At 42.8% G+C, this 20,199-nt stretch overlaps 1 protein-coding gene across 5 annotated transcripts in view; it reads right to left on the bottom strand.

Moving 5' to 3' along the window:
• SP1 (Sp1 transcription factor) overlaps window positions 1-18,452 on the bottom strand; it is a 31,930-nt gene extending 13,478 nt beyond the window's left edge. Inside the window, exons 1-3 of one of the 5 annotated variants that reach the window (XM_044443080.1) lie at window positions 18,322-18,452; window positions 15,850-15,938; window positions 13,740-15,171 (exon numbers count right to left, since the gene is read on the bottom strand). In XM_044443080.1, coding sequence (XP_044299015.1) covers window positions 13,740-15,171; window positions 15,850-15,938; window positions 18,322-18,328 — 1,528 coding nt within the window. In that variant the 5' untranslated portion in view covers window positions 18,329-18,452. Of the gene's footprint in view, window positions 1-13,739; window positions 15,172-15,849; window positions 15,939-16,166; window positions 17,730-17,940; window positions 18,122-18,321 lie in introns of those variants that run through there. The other 4 variants (XM_044443084.1, XM_044443081.1, XM_044443082.1 and 1 more) reach the window with 4 other exon arrangements.
• Window positions 18,453-20,199: the final 1,747 nt, after the last annotated feature.

Genomic DNA, 20,199 nt, shown 5'->3' with positions numbered 1-20,199 from the left:
GAAACTCGGATTCAGCACCTTTAAATGAAGGTTTCAGAAAAAAACATATTGTCCCATTTATTAAGGTTCGCCCTTCTAGCCTGTCAAACTGGCTTTGACTTGAATTTGATATATAGCCTACATTCAGACGTCACAATAAACTGTGATTTACTATGATGAGAATGAACTTGTGCATACTCTCTCCTTTTTGGCCAGATCCATGAGGGGTTTACAAGCTTTCATTTCCTTTTTTTGCTTAGCTGTAATCTAGCATTAAATCTGAATTTGAAATTCTGGTTAACCTAGACTAATGCTTGTTAATGTAAACTAGCTTTGTAAGTCACTGTTTTATACTGACCTATTTCAAATAACCATACTTAACATTAAACACCATGTTTTATCAGGTTTGAATGGCATGCCACTGTTTATAAAAGATAGGAGTAAAACCTTCAACTCCTCCCTCTCAAGAGAAGCGGAAGTGAGTAAGGCCAAGGTCTACTGTGATCTCTGGACATAGTCACATGCACCAGGTTCACACTTAATGGCAGCCCACTGTGAACCAATCAACCTGTAATTTGCTATGGGACATGCTGTGCCTGTTTCACAGCCATTTTGAATGCTATCTAATATCTAAAGCTGGTCAGTATAGGTTAATCAGGTCGAACAACGCACAGATTCCGCCCCCTCCGCAAAAGGGAAAAAAAAAGAGAAAAAAAAGAAATACATTTCCAGCTCTATATAACTAGGTCCCCACCACTATAGTAGGCTGAACTGGGGCCTGGATACTTAAGGACTATTAAAGTTTTCTGATGTGCATTACACATTGTTTTCTTCAAGTTTCTTTGTTTGGGAACTTGCAAAATGCTGGGCTTAACAGAAAGTGTTTTTGTTTTTTTAAAGTATCTGTTTAGCTGGAAATGATTGCAGTAGCACCCGGAGAGCTAATCTGCAAAACAGATGTGAACCATCCCAACAATAAAGTAAGGCGAAGCAATAAATACAGCAGGCTGGGAGAAACAATAGTTTAAGTAGTGCTTTCTCCTAAGGAAGGTATCAGGGTTTCTTTGGGAGCCTGCTAGCTGGCTAATTACTGTGATCACAGAAAGGATATATAAACTTGAAAAATCATCTGTTAACAGCCGATGCACCATATTCTCTCTTCCTCTTTCTCAAATGCCAATATCCAATTACAAAAACCATAGGAATTATAGTGCAGCACTGATGAGTTTTCAAATGCAGGGAAGGATATAAAACATTTTGCAAAGGGAGGGCAGCACTGAAGGAATGGGAAGCTTTCAAGTCTATCAATTTTTGTTTCCATTTTATAGGGTTGTGCTTATGCTGTCATCTAATTGCTTTTTCCATAACTCCCAGCTATACTTCCCAAATAGTTTATTCCTCTACAAGCTTCACTGCTTATTTCCACACACCAGGGGTGGGGAGGGGGACCCACACAAATTGTAACAGATGCAAAATGCAGCAGGCTGAGCAATCTGTTTTCAGAGGCAATTAGCATATGCCAGGAAGAGGGTCCAGGTTGTGTATTTCTATCAGACTGAGGCATACATAAAGCCCTTAGGAGCCTACAATAGTTATTGCATAGTTAGTGCTGCAAAATGGATCCTATTTATGAGAAGATACACAATCACTCCTTTAAGTCAACACTGCCATTAGCTTGCCATGCATATTCTATCCCAATGTTCTCAGTAGGGGTCAAAGTCACAGTATTATTCTATATGGGAATGATCCTCAGGCGGACCTTATCACACAGCTTAGTCCTAAGTCAGAAAAGTTAGGTAGTGCTTTACAGTGTTCACATGAGTAATTGCAGGACCTTCCTTCCTTCCTTCCTTCCTTATTTAGGGAACTTCTATGCCGCCCCATTCGCCGATCGATCAATCAATCAATCTATCTATTTATTTATTTAGGGAACTTCTATGCCGCCCCATTTGCCGAAGCCTCGGGGCGGCTCACAAACATAAATAAATAACATCATATAAAACAATATAATTTAACAGTATAAATTAAGTCGCCCTGGCCAAAGAATAAAATAAATAAATAATATTAACAATTAAAATAACGTTTAAATAAAAAGGTCTTTGCCTGGTGCCGAAAAACAAATAACGACTGCGTCAGGCGGACCTCTCTGGGGAGCGCATTCCATAGATTGGGCGCCACCGCAGAGAAAGTCCCTCCTCCGAGTACTCACCCTCCTAATTTCCTTCACGGAGTGTTCCTGGAGAAGGGCCTCTTCCGCTGATCTCAAGTGGGGGGCATAATACAGGCAAACCTGTATTATGAGATCGGCAACAGAAGCCCTCCTCCGGGAACCCTCTGTGAAAGATATTAGGAGACAGAGTACCCGGAGGAAGGCCTTCTCTGCGGTGGCGTCCCATCTATGGAATGTGCTCCCCAGAGAGGTCCGCCTGGCACCGTCATTATATGTTTTTTGGCACCAGGTTAAGACCTTTTTATTTAATCAATATTTTAATAAGTTTTAATATTGAATCGTATTTTATTGATACAGAGTGGGTCGTCAATTTATTTATGTTGTTAGCCATCCAGAGACATGAGTAATTGGACGGCATACAAATTTTATAAGTAAAATAAAATAAAAACAAAAACCTTCCCCAACTAGGTGCCTTCCAAATATCTGAGATTTCAACTTCCACCAAGCCCAGCCAAAATGGGTAATGGTCAGGAATAACAGGAACTATAGTTCAAAATGTCTGGACAGCACCGGCTTGGGAAAGGCTGCTTCAGGCCAAGGCTCTTATATCACTTCATCTCCACACTGCAAAAGGGGTAAGGGAGCCAGGCCTGAACTGCGGCAGTACAGCTTGCATACAATCATCTACAGAATTAATTAAGGGCTATGGTGAGATTTAAATTAAGGGCTTCCTTACTTCCAACTCAAACTTTGCCATCACACTAGCTGGCTGGCATGATCCAAATTAAAATCTCTTGAGCTCAATTTATAGAATCAACTAGAGTGGGAGGGCTGCTGCCTCCTCTGCTGCACCTCCTCCATTCACATGGCTACAGGGGACTACATGCCTTGATAGTTTGCAGGTGACATAAGACAACAGCACCAATGTGCTTGTGGTAAATTGGCTAGATTTAATAAAACTGTCATTAAGAGCTAACATATCATATTAGGAATATGAACTGGTATGCTCCTCTCAGCTGCAAAGTGTTTGGACAAACCGCTACTAGGCTATCCTCAACCTTGAGCTATCTGGCAGGAGAAATTCAAACTGAGTCTGGAACAAGAATCGGAAGCATCATGATGACCTGTTTTCAAACTGCCATGCATAGACTGCCCCCTCTCCCTAACTGTATTGTCACATGAAATCCAATACCCGCAACATCTACTAAGTAATTCATTTGGTCTGCACTCTACAAATTGCATATCATGTGATGACATCTGGCCACATTTCTGGACTTCTTTCTTTCCCCATCCTTGCTTTTGGTATTACCTAGCCTGACAAAGAGTTTTGAACCACCTGAAAGTTTACCAATTTGTGGAACGTTGGCTGGACCTAATAGATGTAATCGCTAAGTGTGACATTTAATTCCCCCCCACTTCCAGATCAATGTGACTGTCTTTGTTGTTCTAGTCTCTCTGCTGGTGTACACAGCAGCTGCTTGAGGGTTTGCAGCCAAGGCAAACATCTACCCCTCTGCAGATGGTAATTGTACTTAACAATGTAGATATATAACTTCCAATATCCTTTAATCGTTCTGTTCTTTTCAACAGCAAAATTAACAACATATCCTAGATGAGAGAGGTATTTAGACTAACTATTTAATAGTATTCTATGTAAATGAATAATCTTTGCTTCATTACAGCTGAGTAATATGCTTTAGCCTCCTTATTAAACACACACTGAGCACCCACATCACGTACCAGCAGTCACACATTGTGGTAAATAAAGCTGGATGGTTGCATAAACACCAGACTTGTAAGACCAGTAAGTCCGAATTGTATGTGGTAGAAGTAACAACTTTTTGCTGTATCGGTTTACTGTTCTACAAAAAGTTCCAGCACTGAGTAAAAACTACCAGAACTGCAAGCCATCCTTCCTCAACCTGATGCTCTCCAGATGTGCTAGACTACAACACCCATCATTCCCAGCTAGACAATGAGCATTGTAGTCCAGAATATTTGAAAGGCATCAGATTGGAGAAACTTATTGTCAGCAAAGGGAAGAAATGTACTCAGTTCTTTTAATCAATCACTGATGATTGATAGGGGTTACAAAAAGTCACCAGCTCTTTTTGCTGGTTAAATTCAGTTCTTTTTACACTTCTGTACAAGTGGCAACAATGAACTTTACACCTAGTTTGACTTGCATGCCCAAGCACCAGGTTCTTTTCAACCAGGTGTCAGGAACAAAATCTTGTAGCCTCTTAGGTTAACACATAAAGCCTAGGTCACATCTTGCCTCTGCCCCATACCTCCACCCCAAGTCTTAGCTGAAGGGAAAGAAAGCACGTCCACACACAAAGCTACATGTGTACATGCAGGGCTATATATTTGGAAGGAGGGCAAATACCAATATTAGATATGGATATCCAGCAAAGCCCCGAAGGGCTGCAAACAGGCCACCTTTTAGAGAGGATGAAGACACCCAAGCTGCAACCTGTTTTGCATAGTGATGTAATGCTATTTCAACACTCACAGTGGGATGGTGCTGATACACTCCAAGAAAATTTCATGTCTCATGCAAGTAGCAGAATAGACTGCAATTCAGACTGCAGATGGCAGAGGTGAAAGCAAACTTCTGAATGTTGTTCATTTTGTTTGAAGCCAAACTACTACAGGAGAGAAAACAGTTCCAGCCTAGCTGCCTCCCTGCTGTGCTAGTTTTCTGGTTGCCCTTTTGCCTCATGGCAAAGCATTAAAAATGGGATTACCCAGCCGCAGCCTGAAGTGGCACTGTACACGCTACCGCTTCGAAACTCTTACCACCACATCCTGCTATTTGTGCAAACCAGGACCGAGTGACTTCTTGAGATTTCAGCTTACCCCCACTATCTGCAATCTTGATCATAATTAATACCTTTTTGGAAATGACATATTAAAAAAACCTGCTGATTTGGACAGGGCATTCAGCACAACAAGGCATTTCAAAATGCTAGCATGATTGCCATCCTTGACTTCAATGAAAGTCAAAAATGATCTTCACGCTGAATGAAAATCATTAAGATAAAAGAGTGGGATTCTGTGGCCAAGTGCAATTTCACTTACGCTCAGCTAACTACAGTGGGAAAGGAACAAACACAAGCCCAAATTAATGATATGCAATCTACTTTATGCTTTCTAGTAACCCAAAGTGCAAATCTGCGTTATGCTTGCTACTGTCCACAGTGCAAATTTGCTAGGTATGAGGCATTCTCAAATTACAAACAGATTTTAAGTGGTCTATCATTATTTATACGACCCGATTCATTTTTTTCCACTTTGTTCAGTTGCTTGCTTAAACACATACAAATTGGGGGAAGGGTTGGGGAAAGGTTATAGCAATTCAAATATATTGATTTGCACCAAAACAAGTGTACTTGGTTCCAAGCAAAAATAAAATAATTAAATATAGTTACAGAACATTTTAAACAGCTAGATTCAGATTTGAGTCCTGCTGATGGCAGTCAAACTGGCATGTCAATCTTCAAAATCTGATTTATTTATTAATTAAAACATTTTTATGCCTTATCTTTTAGGATTTAGATAAGACACAACTCTTAAGACACAATACTTAATTCTATATACTTAGTTTGCTTACAGTAAGTCTGCTTCTACCCAAACTATAGAATACGAACTATGGGCTACTCCTCCAAAAGCCACATTCAAACCCACTACAGATGGCAGAAAAGTTGGAAGTTAAGATCCAGAAGAGTCTGTTCACCCACTGACCGCTCAGAGATGGTATGGGGAATTATACAAATGACTGATTTTTTTTTTTAAATCTACGAAGGCTAGCACAAGCAGCAGCCAAAGAGATGACGGTTCCCAATAAAAAACTTGACAGTTGATGCTGCTAGCTCAAAACAGGCAACTTCTGCTTTCTCTCACTGAAGTACTTCTCTTCAGTAGAGAGAAGCAGAGTAAGATGGACTAGGTAGCCCTCAAGTCAGGAAGGTTAGCTCTGCCTCTCTGACAGCATAATTTCCATTTTATCATTGCTTGGGCATAAAGCTCAAAGCAGGGAATTTGGCTGCATGCCAGTCAGATCAGTAATGCTAACAGAGAACTCCTCTTGAATGTGAATCCCCCAGTCAGGGTTCACAAAATAAGCTAAATGCTGACCCATCTATTCTGTATACCTCTTCTGTCTGAAGAGCTTCCACATTGGCCCTGCAAGTTGTAAACACTGATAGGAAAAATTCTTCTAGTTCAATTTCAAAGTTGGTAACTTGAGGCTAAAACACCAAGATCTACCAATGTAGGGCCAAATGACTGGATATTCTGAGAACTTCTCCTTTAAATATATGAAATAGAAAGGGATTTTGCTCAGCTGCTCTATTTTGCATGGGTGCCAACCAGTATTCATATTTACAAAGCAGAGTGGAGCAGTACAAGGAAAAAAGAGGCCAGTATTGCAACCTACAGAAAAGCAAAAGGAAGGATTAGAAAAGCGGAGGACTGTCTGGGTTTTTGGCTATTTACAACAGAACTGGGGAATCTGTCACCCTCCAGATATATAGTTGAAGCAACTTCCATCATTTCCCATTACAGCCTGGGCTGATGGGAATTGGAATTCAACATCACCCTGAAGACTGCAGGTTTCCCGCCCCTTATTTTAAATCCAGTAAGGTTTTCTCAACTTGTAGTGCAGGGCCAAGCAAAATGCAGCCCATCACGGCTATTTGTGCAGCTCCCGCCCAGTCTGTCCCACAGTAACCCCCAAAATCCTAGTTATTCTTGTGGGCAGCAAGGGCATGAGAAGCACATACTTGGCTTCACAACAGAACTGGGCTCTTGTCAGTCCACCCAAGCACCATTGTGCTCGGAAACAAGGCATTCACTCTCTATGCTGTTTTCCAGAAGAACTGCTGGGATGTAGCAGCTGCTTCCAGAAGAGTGGGTAAAAGCACCTCTACAAGGGCTTCCAGGGTGCCAGTGTGAGCCTCCCTTAATGTGTCCACTCAGTAGTTTAATACAGTGGTGAACAGCCCATTTGGCAAGTAGGCAAGCACCACTCCAGTACTCACTACGTTTTATGTATACGTGTATGTATGTACTCAGTTTGCTCACTCTGCTCTGCTCCCCACCCACATGATGAGCTGCAGAATGGTTAAGAGACAGCAGATGAGCATAGGCCTGGCTCTGTCACTACCAGGCACTCAATTGCAAATCTCAATTGCTTGCACCATTTATTTCCAGCAGCTATGCCAAAGGTTAACATCCTAATATTGAACACACCTCCAGGATGTTTTCTGAAACAACTATCTATGCTGAGAGATTTTAAGGTGATTTACACCATCATTTCAGAAGTATACTACTAGCACTTGGACTATCAAGATCATCAACAAAGGGCATCTATGGTTTACAAATTCTCAGTCCAACACTGACCCAGTTCACCTTGAAAAACCAACCATGGATCGTTAGGATCACACAGGAATGAGTGACATGTTGCCTCCCTCCAACTTCATTGCTTTGTGGAAACAATCCAAGACTATCCCACTCCTGGCTTATTCAGTGTGACACATGAACCTGGTTCAGAGGGAAACAAGATTGGGTTTTAACTCCATGACAAACCATTTGTTAAAATTCCGGTTGCTTCCTGCTCAACAAATCAGAGTTCCAAGCCAGACATCAATGCTGAGCAACCCAGGTATGCGCAGAAGCAAATTTCAGGTGGCAAACAGGCAGAAGGAAGTATGTACATTTCCATATGAGTGTACTTACATGCATACCAGGTTTGTAAGTGTGTGGTTTAGATGCTTTACTTAAATAATTATGTGAATCAGTTATATTGTAAGTTATCCCTCCATTCAAAGACATAAATTTATAGCAAATAAAACGGCACATGCAAGGATCTCTAAACAAGCTCACACTTCCATAAACCTATTGATAACATCATAAAAGGAGGCAGTCATGAAGACATGACAGTTACACTGATAGTAATGAAAGGTTCAATTAATGCATGAAAAAGGCAATCCAACTGGTGCACACAGGGGAAAACCAGGATCACTCATCACTTTCCCCTTCAAGAGTGCTTCAAGAGGCAGAAAATCTGATAGCGACATCTTTCTGGGCATTACAGCATCTTCACAAGAAGTACTGAACTGTATACAAGCTACAGAATCAAATGACATTTTAGCTTCTAGAAATCAAATATCCAAATCATGAATAAACATACACACCTGTGCTGCTATGATTTAGCATCTTTCATTGGCTTTATGATACACGTTTTCCTGAGCACTACACTGAATGTCTGTGCAGAGCCACTGAAAGAACCAAGTTGTCTAGGGACACAGACTATTTCCGCACATGCGCAAACACAAGTACACTTTTCCTAAAAATGTCACTTAATGTTGTGCACTAAGATAGGCAGGAAACCTGCATCCCACCACAGACACAAAGTAAAACAAGCAACTTGAAAGCTGTAGTATTATTCCTTGAGCAAACACTTGATTTTACAAGTTTAGCATTCTCCAAAACAGGGCTGGGAAGCCAGTTTTGTAGCAACAATAAGCTAGAAAAATTCACAAACAACAGCCACAACTCATCTACACACTCAGGTACAAATAAAGTGCATAAGTCAACACTTTCACACGCATCTCATGGATACACTCTTTGCAGGTTTTTCCCAGAATGAGCTTCATGAACAATTACCCTGTATTATTCCTTTTGAAAATACTTGATTTATATTCTAGTTGAGTTAAATGGATTAAAGCTCATATTCACCCGATTGCTCAGTTTTGTTTCTTTAGCCAACAACCTTGTTCTCCTTTCATATTTGCCACTCAGAAGATTCACTTTCAGCAACTAGCTAAACCTTGCTAACTAGAGGTTGCCTCTTGCACCTTGCTGGCTACAGCTTCACTGACCTGGTTCACATGACATGGCACCCACCATGGCTTAATTTACATGGGTAAATCATCCTGGGTATCCATGAACACAATTGCATTCAGCTTGTTGGGTCATGCAAACCAACCAGCAGGGTTACTATGAGGGTAGGGCAATCTGCAAATAAGTAATAGCTCATTTAGCCACACTCAAGAGTGGGGCTTCCTGCCAGAAATGGAAAGCAGTACAATTAAAAAGTAAATTGATCACATAATAAACCACAGTACAGAATAGTCAGGAATGTAATATGTGGATGAAATTATATCCCATATCTAAATTGCTTTCTGGCCATTTTCTCTTGCTATTTATTTTACATTAATGTCTCCTTAACATCTGCTTGGGGCAGCTGTGGATCACCTGCCAAGTAAAACTATAATTAGGGTTTCTAGCCTCAGTTCTGTTCCTGGACAGATACTCATTGTGCTTTCCTTCATGCCTCAATATCTACCTATCACACTCAGGGGTCCTCCTCTTTTCTGTCAAGAAATTCTTCCCACTTTTGGTCCTGGAAGGCACCTGGTTGGTGCTGCCTGCTTTTATAGCACCACTGATATAGCCCCAGTCATAACACATAAATATTACAAAGTACATAGGAAGTACTAGATATGGTTAGTATTGAATTTGTGATATGCTTTTAACTTGCATTGTTTAATTATAGTGCAATGCAATCTAGACCCTTACAGGAACAGGTGTTGGCTTTATGTCAACTTCCCAGCCCTTGAAAACAACGGAAGACAAAACTGAAGTGTGCAAAAACCAGTTCCCAGATATAAGCTGCTATCTGCTTTCAATGCACTGCACAGTCCTATCAATGAATTGCCTGTTTTAGCTGAGCCCTTATTTTGAATCGATAACCAGAACTTTTTGATAGGCTACAGCTTAGATGCAAAGCTTTGTTAACACCAGAAGTTAAGGTATCATATCTGACTCTGATCTGATGATACAGAAACAACTGAAACATGGTGGGTCAGGAAAAAAAGGAAGTGTACTAACCACTGCTAGCAGTGCTACGTACCACACCACATCCCAAGCAGGTTTGTCTAGCCATTAAACTCCTCAACAGAAACACTTCAAAATGTGCACTACATTACTCTGGCACTTTTAGTTATGGCGGAGGCTATATCTACACTACTAACAGAAGTATCATGGCTTCTGCCAAAGAACCCAGGAAAACAAGAATTCTCAGATTCCCCATAAAATGTTAGTTCCCAGATGAACACTGGGGAAGAGAAGAGAAGCTGTGATGATTACACCAGTTCATAACACAGACATGCCTGAACTTTTATCAAAATATTGAGATTTCCCTAATTTGAAACATACAGGAAATCTACATCTTCAATGTAAATTAAAGAAGAGATAAAAGGAAATGAACTGTTGAAATCAGCTCTAATTTGAACACTGAAACAGTCACAAAGCCTGTTGTACAACGTGTACCAGAGGTATGACACAACCATGCCATTCCGCCATCTGCCCTACACTCAATCATCATCTTAAGCAGAGTCAAGATACAGAGTACAACATACATTTAAAAAGTCACAGTCAGGGCCATATAACAGAGAGAATGTGGCATGGAGCATGCAATCCAGCTCTGCAGGAATCTCAGGTGCCATTTTTTAAAGAATATGTTTCTAAACCTCATAACTGAGAAAATGTTAGAAGTGTGTGAGCAAGGCCTGCTGAAATCTCAGCAACCAGAGGAATGGCTAACTATGATTTCTTGTGGTCAGAAGGCAAGACTTTAATATCCTGAAGAGATCACTTGCCCCTGTCCATGATTTGCAAAATTGCACAAAACAGGAACTGTTAAGCATAGATAAGTTAAGCAACTTTTATTTTATGTAGCTCACAGAATTTTGTTTGGTGTGGAATTTGGACCATGTCAACATGGTGGATTTTTTTTAGCATCAAGAACACAATATTCCTGCTGTAATTTCAACATAATCTAGCCCCCTCAGCATGAAAATATAATACAAACAAGATGATAGAAGCAGGATGTACACTAGCAAGCGACTATTCAAAAGGCACACACTTGCACACAAGCAGTGTCCTAGACAGATGCCAGGAACAGAAGCCTCACCTATCATTAAGCCGTTCAGCACACTACCAAGGCATTATCTCCAAAGCAGTTTAATTACTCTTTGGGGAGGAAATGAATTAAAATGAAGCAACACCTAAGTAACTCTAAAGATCTCCAGATCACCAGAGAAACTGGATTTCAGCTAGAGTACAAAATGTTTAAATATGAACCATCTCCAGGAACAAATGCACAGTAGAAACAAGAACAAACATGACTGACTTTCCGAACATTACTTTCACAATCAGTATTAGAGCTCTTCTTTCAAAACAAGGCTCAATTATAGGCCAGTGCTATAAACTAGCTCAAAACTCAATGCAGCCCTAGACAAGCTGTTTCAGTAGCCTTGGTCCAAATGGTTAAGAAACTGCTGGGAGAAAGATAAGGCAATTGCAAGGATAAGGAGCACATCCTAGACTACTGAAAAATCTTAAGATCAGTCCCTTGTTTACTTCTGACTGCTTGCAAGTACATTTCTTTTCTAACCACAACAGCTAGAACACTTTTTAAAAAAGATTAAATTTGCCAGATGCAAATTTAAGCACTGGCTTCCATAAATACCTTTGTAGACTGTTTTTACAAGAAGAAAGGGCACAGTCTTATGGACTGCCTTCCTTGCTCAGAAGCCCCCAACCTAAGAAGCCTCTAAGATTCCTAAGATTCTGCTGGCCAGACTAAAGCCAGCAGACACAGGGATCAGTGGAGTGGATCCTAGCCTCCCATCCTCTGATCTGCTTTATTTTCACTAAGTCCAAGGGCACTTTAGAGGATGAGGGAAGGTGACCCAGGATAAATCATATAGTGACCTCTTCAGTCTCTTCCCCTCACTTCAGCAAACCTCCTTTCCATGTTGATAATCCAACCTGACAGAAGCAGCCAGCAGTTCCCTGTGTGCTGGCTGCCAACTGTAGAAGGGATTTTCTGAGCCATCCTATGGCCCTTGCCCAGAGACCATAAGATTACTTTCAAAATTATGCTGTGAATTCCCAACACTGTGCTCTTACATAATGTGCTGTTTGGCCTTGTGTCAAAAGTATACAAGTTAATATTTCAGAAAACAAATTCTACATGATCTATAGGTCCCAGTGAAAAGCCACTATCAAGCCTAACTTTTTTAATCCTTATGAATTTAAGTTATAATTCAGCTTCATGTAGGTGGAAAGTATGCAACACATTCAGGCACAACTGTGGGCACATGGCAGTGTGCAGTTAATCGTACTTGAGACAACTTCGCTTGTTCTTCCTCTTACCCTATCCCTTCTCTTTTGTTTGTGTGTTTTTACTACTTCCATGTGTGCAACCCTCAAGTCACAACTCATTCTTTCAACAACAAACATCATTAAGCAATCGAGGAGTTAACAGCACATAAATCAACTTCATTGAACATTTGAAAATAGTGACCTCAGAAGAAGGCAGCCCAGTGCCTTGATCCCTACATCAGTAGCTGTATTTATCTTGTGCTATATTGTGTGGCCATGAAGACTGCAGGAACATTTCTTATTCAGATGACAGCTATGCCCAGGAAAGCTCGTAAAATAACACTCTATGGTCACTTGTAGTGTATTTTTCCCTCTATGATCTCACGCTCACCAAACATGGTATAGACCAGGGTGGAGAACTTGTGGCCCTTCAGTTGTTTTGGCCTGTAAATTCCATTATCCCTCACTGATGGTTATGCTGGCTAGTGCTGAGTTGTAGGCCAAAACACTTGGAAGGCCAGTAGTTACCCATCCCTTCCTTAACACTTTCTTCCATCTCTATTAGCTTTGGCAGGTTCCTTTAGGCCCTCCTGCATATCCAGGCACACGGGGATACACACATGACTACACAGAAGTTATTCCCCTATGGCTTCACTCCATACAATTGTGATTGCTACAGTGTTGTCAGTCCTTTGCTACCTTGCACTACCACACCAGGAAGGAGAGTCACAATTTAGACATTAGTCCTACTCAAGGTTGTTGTATTTACACGTATAGCAGAGGGGCAGTACTGCAGAGAAGGTGCTCTCATGCTGACACGTCTGTGTGTAGGGAGCCAGTATGCAAGTTCTGACACACTTTCACAACCCTGTTTCAAAATGGCTGTGGGGGCAGATCAGCTTTGTTTTGCAACATGGCTAGTCACTCCAGATGACTAACTCTTCCAAGCTGCAATCAGTACAAAGTACATCCATAGGCAACTAGCCACCAAAAAGTCTTTTAAGTCAACCTAGAACATTATTACTGAATAATTATTCCTGAAATAATACTGCAGAGATAATAGCACAAAAATTTATAATACTGCAATTGACAGTGCATTAATGAACATGAGAGATACCAATCTACAGGGGATGGGCACTCTTTACATTTTGAAAATAGATCCCTTCATATCTGTTATGATCTTAAATTCAGTATGTGCTAAGGCCTTGCAAATGTTGATCTGACTTTAAAATTAAAACAATTAGAAGGGCAAATTTGAATTCTGATGGCTAGTGTCCTCATTTCCAATTTTCAGCAGGATTTTTACACTTCCCAAATTACTCTCCCAGTAATGAGGGTCTGAAACATGTCTTTCAAAAGGAAAACCAATCCCAAGGAAGCAATATGCATCACCAAAAAAAATTCCACTTACCAGTGGCATTTGCTATAGTGAGGGGAAGACCTTGCAGCTGATGCACCTGGATTCCAGATCCCAGAGCCCCAAGATTAATGGTCTGAAGGCCTGGTACAGAGGATAGCTGAGCGGCATTTACAGTAACAGTACCGCTGGGCAAGGAAGCAGAAGCTATTGGTGTGAGTGTTGTGTTGGTGCTCCCTGTCTGTCCCAGGGAGACTCCCTGCACTGGAGCCAAGGCGATTGTCTGAGCTTGCGGGTTCTGGACCTGAAAATTTTGCAGCTGAATTGTTTGCCAGCTGACCTGCCCATTTGGCCCCACAGTGGGTGTTCGAATAAAGATGGGACCAGCATTGGGAAGAGCCTGGATCTGCAAGTTCTGCAAGGCATCTTGGGTAAAGGTCTGGCCAGCTTGGCCTCCTTGAACAACTTGAGGCTGCACCAGGATTTGCTGCTGCTGCTGCTGGTTTTGATCTGCATCCTTCTGTTGCCCTTGCTGAACTGCGATTCCAGCAACCTGCAGGGTGTCAGTGTTTTGAGCACTGCTTGTCCTCTGAGGCGCCTGGACCTGAACATTTGTTCCCACAGTGCCGCTAGTTGAAAAATTCATGATGCTCAAGTTACTTGTTGTGGTTGTGGTATTGTAGCTGTTGGCATTAGTAAAGAAACAGGCAGAGTTGGCTTGGGATGCAGCCAGAGTGGAGGAAGTGATGGAGGTGCCAGATGTCACAGGTTGAGAGTTACTGTCTTGAGAGCCAGAGCTGCTGAGAGTAACTGACTGTGAAGTGGGTGCCAAACTGGCAGCAATGCTATTAACAGGCAACAAGGTGATATTGCCATTTAAAGCCAGTGGGACGTTTGTGACATACTGAGCCTGTCCTGAAAGGGTGTTCACCCCCTGAATAGGGACAGCCTGCTGCAAAAGATTTGGCATAGCAGCTAAGATATTTCCTGTCCCAGACCTGTTTGCAATGAGTTGCTGATTTGTTCCAGGAATGATCTGCAGTTGACCAGAGGCATCCTGCTGGACACTGACTTGAGTGGGGGTCGTGGCAAACTGCAGTTGTTGTCCATCCATGGTTTGAAACTGGGGGATCACCTGGTACTGAATGTTGGGTATCATTCCCGACAAGCCCGTCAGGACCTGCTGGTTTTGCATATTAGGGGTGGTAGTAACCACATATTGCCCAGCAGTAACAGGCCGGCTTTTGGATGATGAATCATTCTCCTCATTGCTGTTGTTTCCTTGGTCTTTTGGGGAGTCAGAAGTCCCAGAAGGGGTGGAAATAATTTGCCAGCCATTTGCATTCTGGGAGATTTGAGTTGCAGCAGTGAGATCCAGTTCATTTGAGCTTCCCTGTTGTCCCTGTGAGCTGTCAGCATTCTCGTTGGGAGATTCAATTCTGCTGCATGTGGCTGCCAGCAGAGCCAAAGGGGAAGGCTGAGAATCCTATCAGAAAACACAGTCAAGGAAAGGTGGAGTCAGGTACCTATTTGGCTGTTCTGTTGGTTGCACAAAATTAAAAAAGGAAAAAAAAAATCCAGGGTGACGTATACTCACAAAAAGCCTACCAGAAACAGGTAACCCACCCACTACCAGGAGGGCAAACTACAAGCACTTGATTCATAAGCATAGTACAGATCAACAGAATATGAAAGCCACATATAAGATTCTTAATAAAGTAGACATCCTTTGACTTTTAAAAATCCCTTTAAATTTGCTCCAATGTGTTCAAAGCTATGAACCCACAAAACCAAAGGAAACTTAGACTAGGCATCTTTACAACGCAGTGACTCTTAAACAAGGAAGTTCAAATCTCAATGCTCACAGAGTTACTGCTACAATTTTCAGCAAAACCTTTAATTAACGCACCCTCTTCCAAGTTTGCCCTTTCTCTAATACAAGAGACACCACTTTTTCAATCCAACACTCCAAGCTTACACAGCTAAAAAAACACTGATGTTTCAGGGCATACCCATGAAGAATGCAAACAGACTAATTTATTTGTCCCCAAAGAAACAGATCACAAGAATGTACCATCCCAATATTCATTGGGACAAGATTACCTTCCCTAACCAAAAATCTTGTCTGTTCTCACCCATTTTCTGTTTTAGAACTTAAACTCACCTGGCCTTCACACTTTCCTCCATCATTACTGCTGCTTTCATCTATCTTCTCAGTCTTGACAATAACCATTTCTTCTGAAATATCATGGTCTGTATGGGATTTGGGGGACATGAGGAACAAGAGTAAAAATGGAATGGTAAGTAGTTCAAAAGCAAGTAGTTCATCCAAAAGAAGGAAGAAAAGCACAGAGGCAGTCTGAAAATACTATTCTAAAAATGAGCTTTTCAGAAAACTAAATAGTTACTATGTAAGTAACTCACTTTACTACAGACAACATGAAGTATTGTACCCATGGTTGTAAACTAGGTATTGATTACCTTGGCTTTGAAACTTATATCCCAAAACATCTAGCTGTATGAATAGCTGACCTCAATATTATGATCCCTATAGGGGAGAAAGTCAGGGAGGCGACAGGTTAAGAAAAATAAAGCAAAGCAAATAAAATAAAGATTGGGAACACAGAAAGATCCAGTACAATATAGTGAACAGCACTAGACTTAGAAGACCTGTGTTTTAATTTCTACTTAGCAGTCAAGTTCACTAAGTGGTTCTAAGAAAGTCACTCTGTCTCATCCTAACATACGTCACAGGATGAAGGATAATATCACGTACAAAACTCTTGGGAAACCTGAAAGGGTAGGATACAATCACAATAAATATGAGTCTGGTTAGCATTTAAAGGGTATTGGCCAGTATACCAGAAGAGGGCAGTGTCATGCATAATCAATGGAAAATGAGAGGGGGGATGGTGGTAGGAGAAAGTTGCTGTAATATTAGGAATAAGACTTATAAAAGTAAAATGGCTTTTCACCAGTCTGAGCTGCCATTCATTGTTAATAATACCTACACTATACAAATTAATAAGAAATATACAAATTGTACTAGGTTCTGATTAAGACTGGCCGGTGTGCTGGCAGGATATTTGAGTATGGCTGTCTCTGCCCCACCCTAGCCACTTCCTCATAGTACTGCTGTAGAATCAGACAAGCTTTCATGCTTCAGGGACATTATTAAATAAGAAAGCAGATCTGGCAAGTAATTCAGACAAAACCCCATGTGCAAAGTGATCCCCTTCCAAACATATCCTTCACCACCATGTAACAAATGGTTTCTAAATTCTACTTTTAAATAAGAAATGCCACCCATTACTCTTATCTATTCACAAAGCCAAATTTCTCAGATTGTCTGGAACCTGTGCTTTTCCTTGGCAGAGTGGACCAAAAAATATTAATTTTCCACCAGCATGCTGCTAAAAAGACCTTCAGCTTCAGCACCCCTGTTGACAGGCAATTCTGTTTTTAAGGTAATAGAGCACTGTGCTGATTTCAAAAAAAGTGTTCTTACATATAAAGCAAAGCCCATCTGATGGGAAGGGGAGTCAGTTGCATGAGTCAGACCCAAATGGCGTAGGAGTATGCAAACTCCTGACATGCATATGACCCAACAAGGAATTCTGCACTAATGTACGTCAATCACCCCAGCCCAACAGTGACTTCTGAACAGGCTCTTCCTCCTGGGAAGTTCCACATAAGTTGGTAGCCTTCACTGTCTTTGTTTAGTCCAACATAAACCATACCCTTGTTTCATGCCTAAAAAGCACGAATACATAAAAGACAAGCGATGCAAAAGCAGGCCTCCTGCATGTGTTGCATTTTATCTTTATAACCAACAAGTTACTAAAGGGTGCCCGTCTACGTTTCAGGAAAAAAAATGCAGTACCACACTGGTTCCCTTCCGAGTTTCTCTCAAGAAACCATTTCTCATAAGTGAGGCGCTGAGCCTCCAGCCTGCTTGGAAGCCACATCCTCCTTCCTGCAGTCCGACCCTTCCCCCCACTCCCCCTAATTTCAGGCAAATGGGAGGTCTAGAGAAATGACTCTCCTCTGCTCAGTCATGAGGAAAAACAACTCTGTACATGTTCTAAAGCACTCCTCTTTGGTTGCCAACGCGGGAAGTTCCGATCCTGGCGCGCGGATCCCGGCTCAAATTAACCACTGGGTCGGCACGCACACGCGCTTTTCTCTCAACTTCCTCTTCCAACCACCCCCACCGGACAATCTCCTGCGTTTCCCTCCCAACCTTGGGCCGCACCGAGGGAGTGTCGAAGGCTCCATCCCGCTCCGTGCCGCCTCCGTTCCCGCCGCGAAATTCCCACTGCAACGCTCTTGCTGCCCCCACCTGGTCCCGCCTTTGACCGCCCCCCCACGGCGATCCTTCTCCTCCTCCCCGGCGAAGGTGACTTGCCCTCGCCGGCTTCCTCCACCCCCAAGTCGCAAACCCCACTCCCCTTCTCGGGCCCCTCCCTCAGAGGCTTCCCTCGGATCCCGGCGCGCCTTCCCTTCCCGTCCCCTCCCCAGGCTCGTTACCCCTCCCCCGCTCGGGTCCCTCCGCCCGGGGGGCTGGGCTGGGCGGGGCGCGGAAGAGAGAAGGAAGGCGGCGCCCCCCACCCAGCCACGATGGTCCCGTCCTTACCGCTCATGTTGGCTGAAGGGGGGAGGCGAACCCAAGTGGCGCCGGAGGGGTGGGCGGGGCGGGGGCAGCGAAGTCGGTGACGAGGCAGCGTAACCCCACCGGTGACCGCCAAAGGGTTGGAGAGGGGAGGGAGCTGCTCCGACACAGCCCAAGCCCAGGTACACGCCTCTCGTCCCTCCGCCCAATCACAGAGCCAGAAGGAATCCGCGGAAGGCTGGGCTAACTGTGAATGACGTGACTTTCGACCATTAGGACAAAGTGAGGCGGGGTCTCGCGCGGGAAGGGGGAGAAGAAGAGGAGAGTGGGAGCAGTTTACTAAAAGAACCTCAGCGACGTCCCCCTTCGGAAACGCCTCTAAGCGAAGTTCCACCCAATGACGGAAGGCAAGGCTTGATCGAGGATTCGTCTAATTAGCGTGCTAAGTGGGACGGGTGAGGAAAGGACGAGGCTAAACTAATAACTGACTTAGCAGTTGGCCAATCGACGATCGCGCGGGTTGAACCCGTATGATGAAATTGCGCAAGTTGACTCATGATTGAATTTTCTCTAATCCAATCAGAACTCCGGCCGTCCCTAAGGGCGCTTCATTAGGAAGAAGAAGGCGGGAATTGAAGTGAGAAATGACATAAAAAGTAGCCAATAAGTCTCTACGGATAATTAATAATGGGCGGATGCTACTTAGCGTGGTCAAGCACTTGCCACACAGAGGCGAGAAGAGAGAAGAAGAAGAAGACTGCCTACTCCAATGAGGGCTGTCGACGTTATAAAATTGACCAATGGGGATAACGGTTCCTGTTGATTTTAGGAAAAGGTGACGGATGTTGGCGCCATTTTAGCTCGGCGCAGAAGGCGATGTTCCGCCTTTTTCCTCCATTTAACGAAGGAGTTATGTAACGAGAAGTGACGCTATTGCTTTTTCTTCCCGGGAATCGATGACAGGGTGTTGACATCCGGTCTTAATTTTAGCGGCTGGAGTAGTGTTTTATCTTCCTTAATAAATTATCGTCCTATAAAAAAGATTCCTGTATTTAAAATTTTCAATACGTTTTATAATACACTTTATAACATGCATTAAAACATACCGTTGAAAAGGGGAGCACGTGCACGGGCTTAAGGATTTCTAAAAGAGAAATGGCATGTTTTTCCTTGTTATTTTTGTCAAAACTAGTCAAAAGGTTTTTCTAAAACTCACTTAAAGCACAACTCTAGGCATTTTGATTGGAAAGTCCTGGGATAGCAAGCCATGCTGGATCAGGCCCCAAGGTCTGTCTAGGCCAGCACTCTGTAGGCACAGTGGCAAACCAGCTGCCTCAAGCAGGATGGGTGCAAGACCTTCTCCTGCCCAAGCTCCTCAGCAACTGGCTTGCCACCTTTGGTAAAGGAGGCAGCTCATAGCTAGCAAGGCTAGTAGCCACAGTTAGCCACCTCCTCCATGAGTCTGTCCAGTCCCCTTTTAAAGCTGTCCAGACTGGCAACCAACACCTGTGGCATCGAATTCCCTAGTTCCATAGTTATACCTTCCTCTTATCTGTCCTAGATCTCCCACCAATCAGTTTCATGGGATGCTTGAGGAAGAAAAATGTTTCTCCACTTCATGTGTTATTTTAAATACCTCTATCATGTCTAGCTTTACTAGTTATATCCCATTTGGATCACTGTGACATGTTCTATGTTGGGCTGTTTCTGCAGAGCGTTTGGAAGTTGCAGCTGGTTCAGAGAGTTGCTGCATGCTGCTGACCAATTGGCTACGGGAACATGTAGCCCCTCTGTTGAAAGAGCTTCCCTGGCTCCCAGTCTGTTTCCAGGCACAGTTCAACGTGCTGGTGATGCTCTGTAAAGCCCCATTTGGCTGGTGTCCAGGCTATCCGAAAGATCCTC

This window comes from Varanus komodoensis, unplaced genomic scaffold (genome assembly GCF_004798865.1).
Source record: "Varanus komodoensis strain SLA01 unplaced genomic scaffold, ASM479886v1 scaffold41, whole genome shotgun sequence".
NCBI classification, from domain to species: domain Eukaryota; kingdom Metazoa; phylum Chordata; class Lepidosauria; order Squamata; family Varanidae; genus Varanus; species Varanus komodoensis.
Note: the sequence above shows the minus strand (reverse complement) of the source record. Positions and strands in the feature narration are given on the sequence as shown.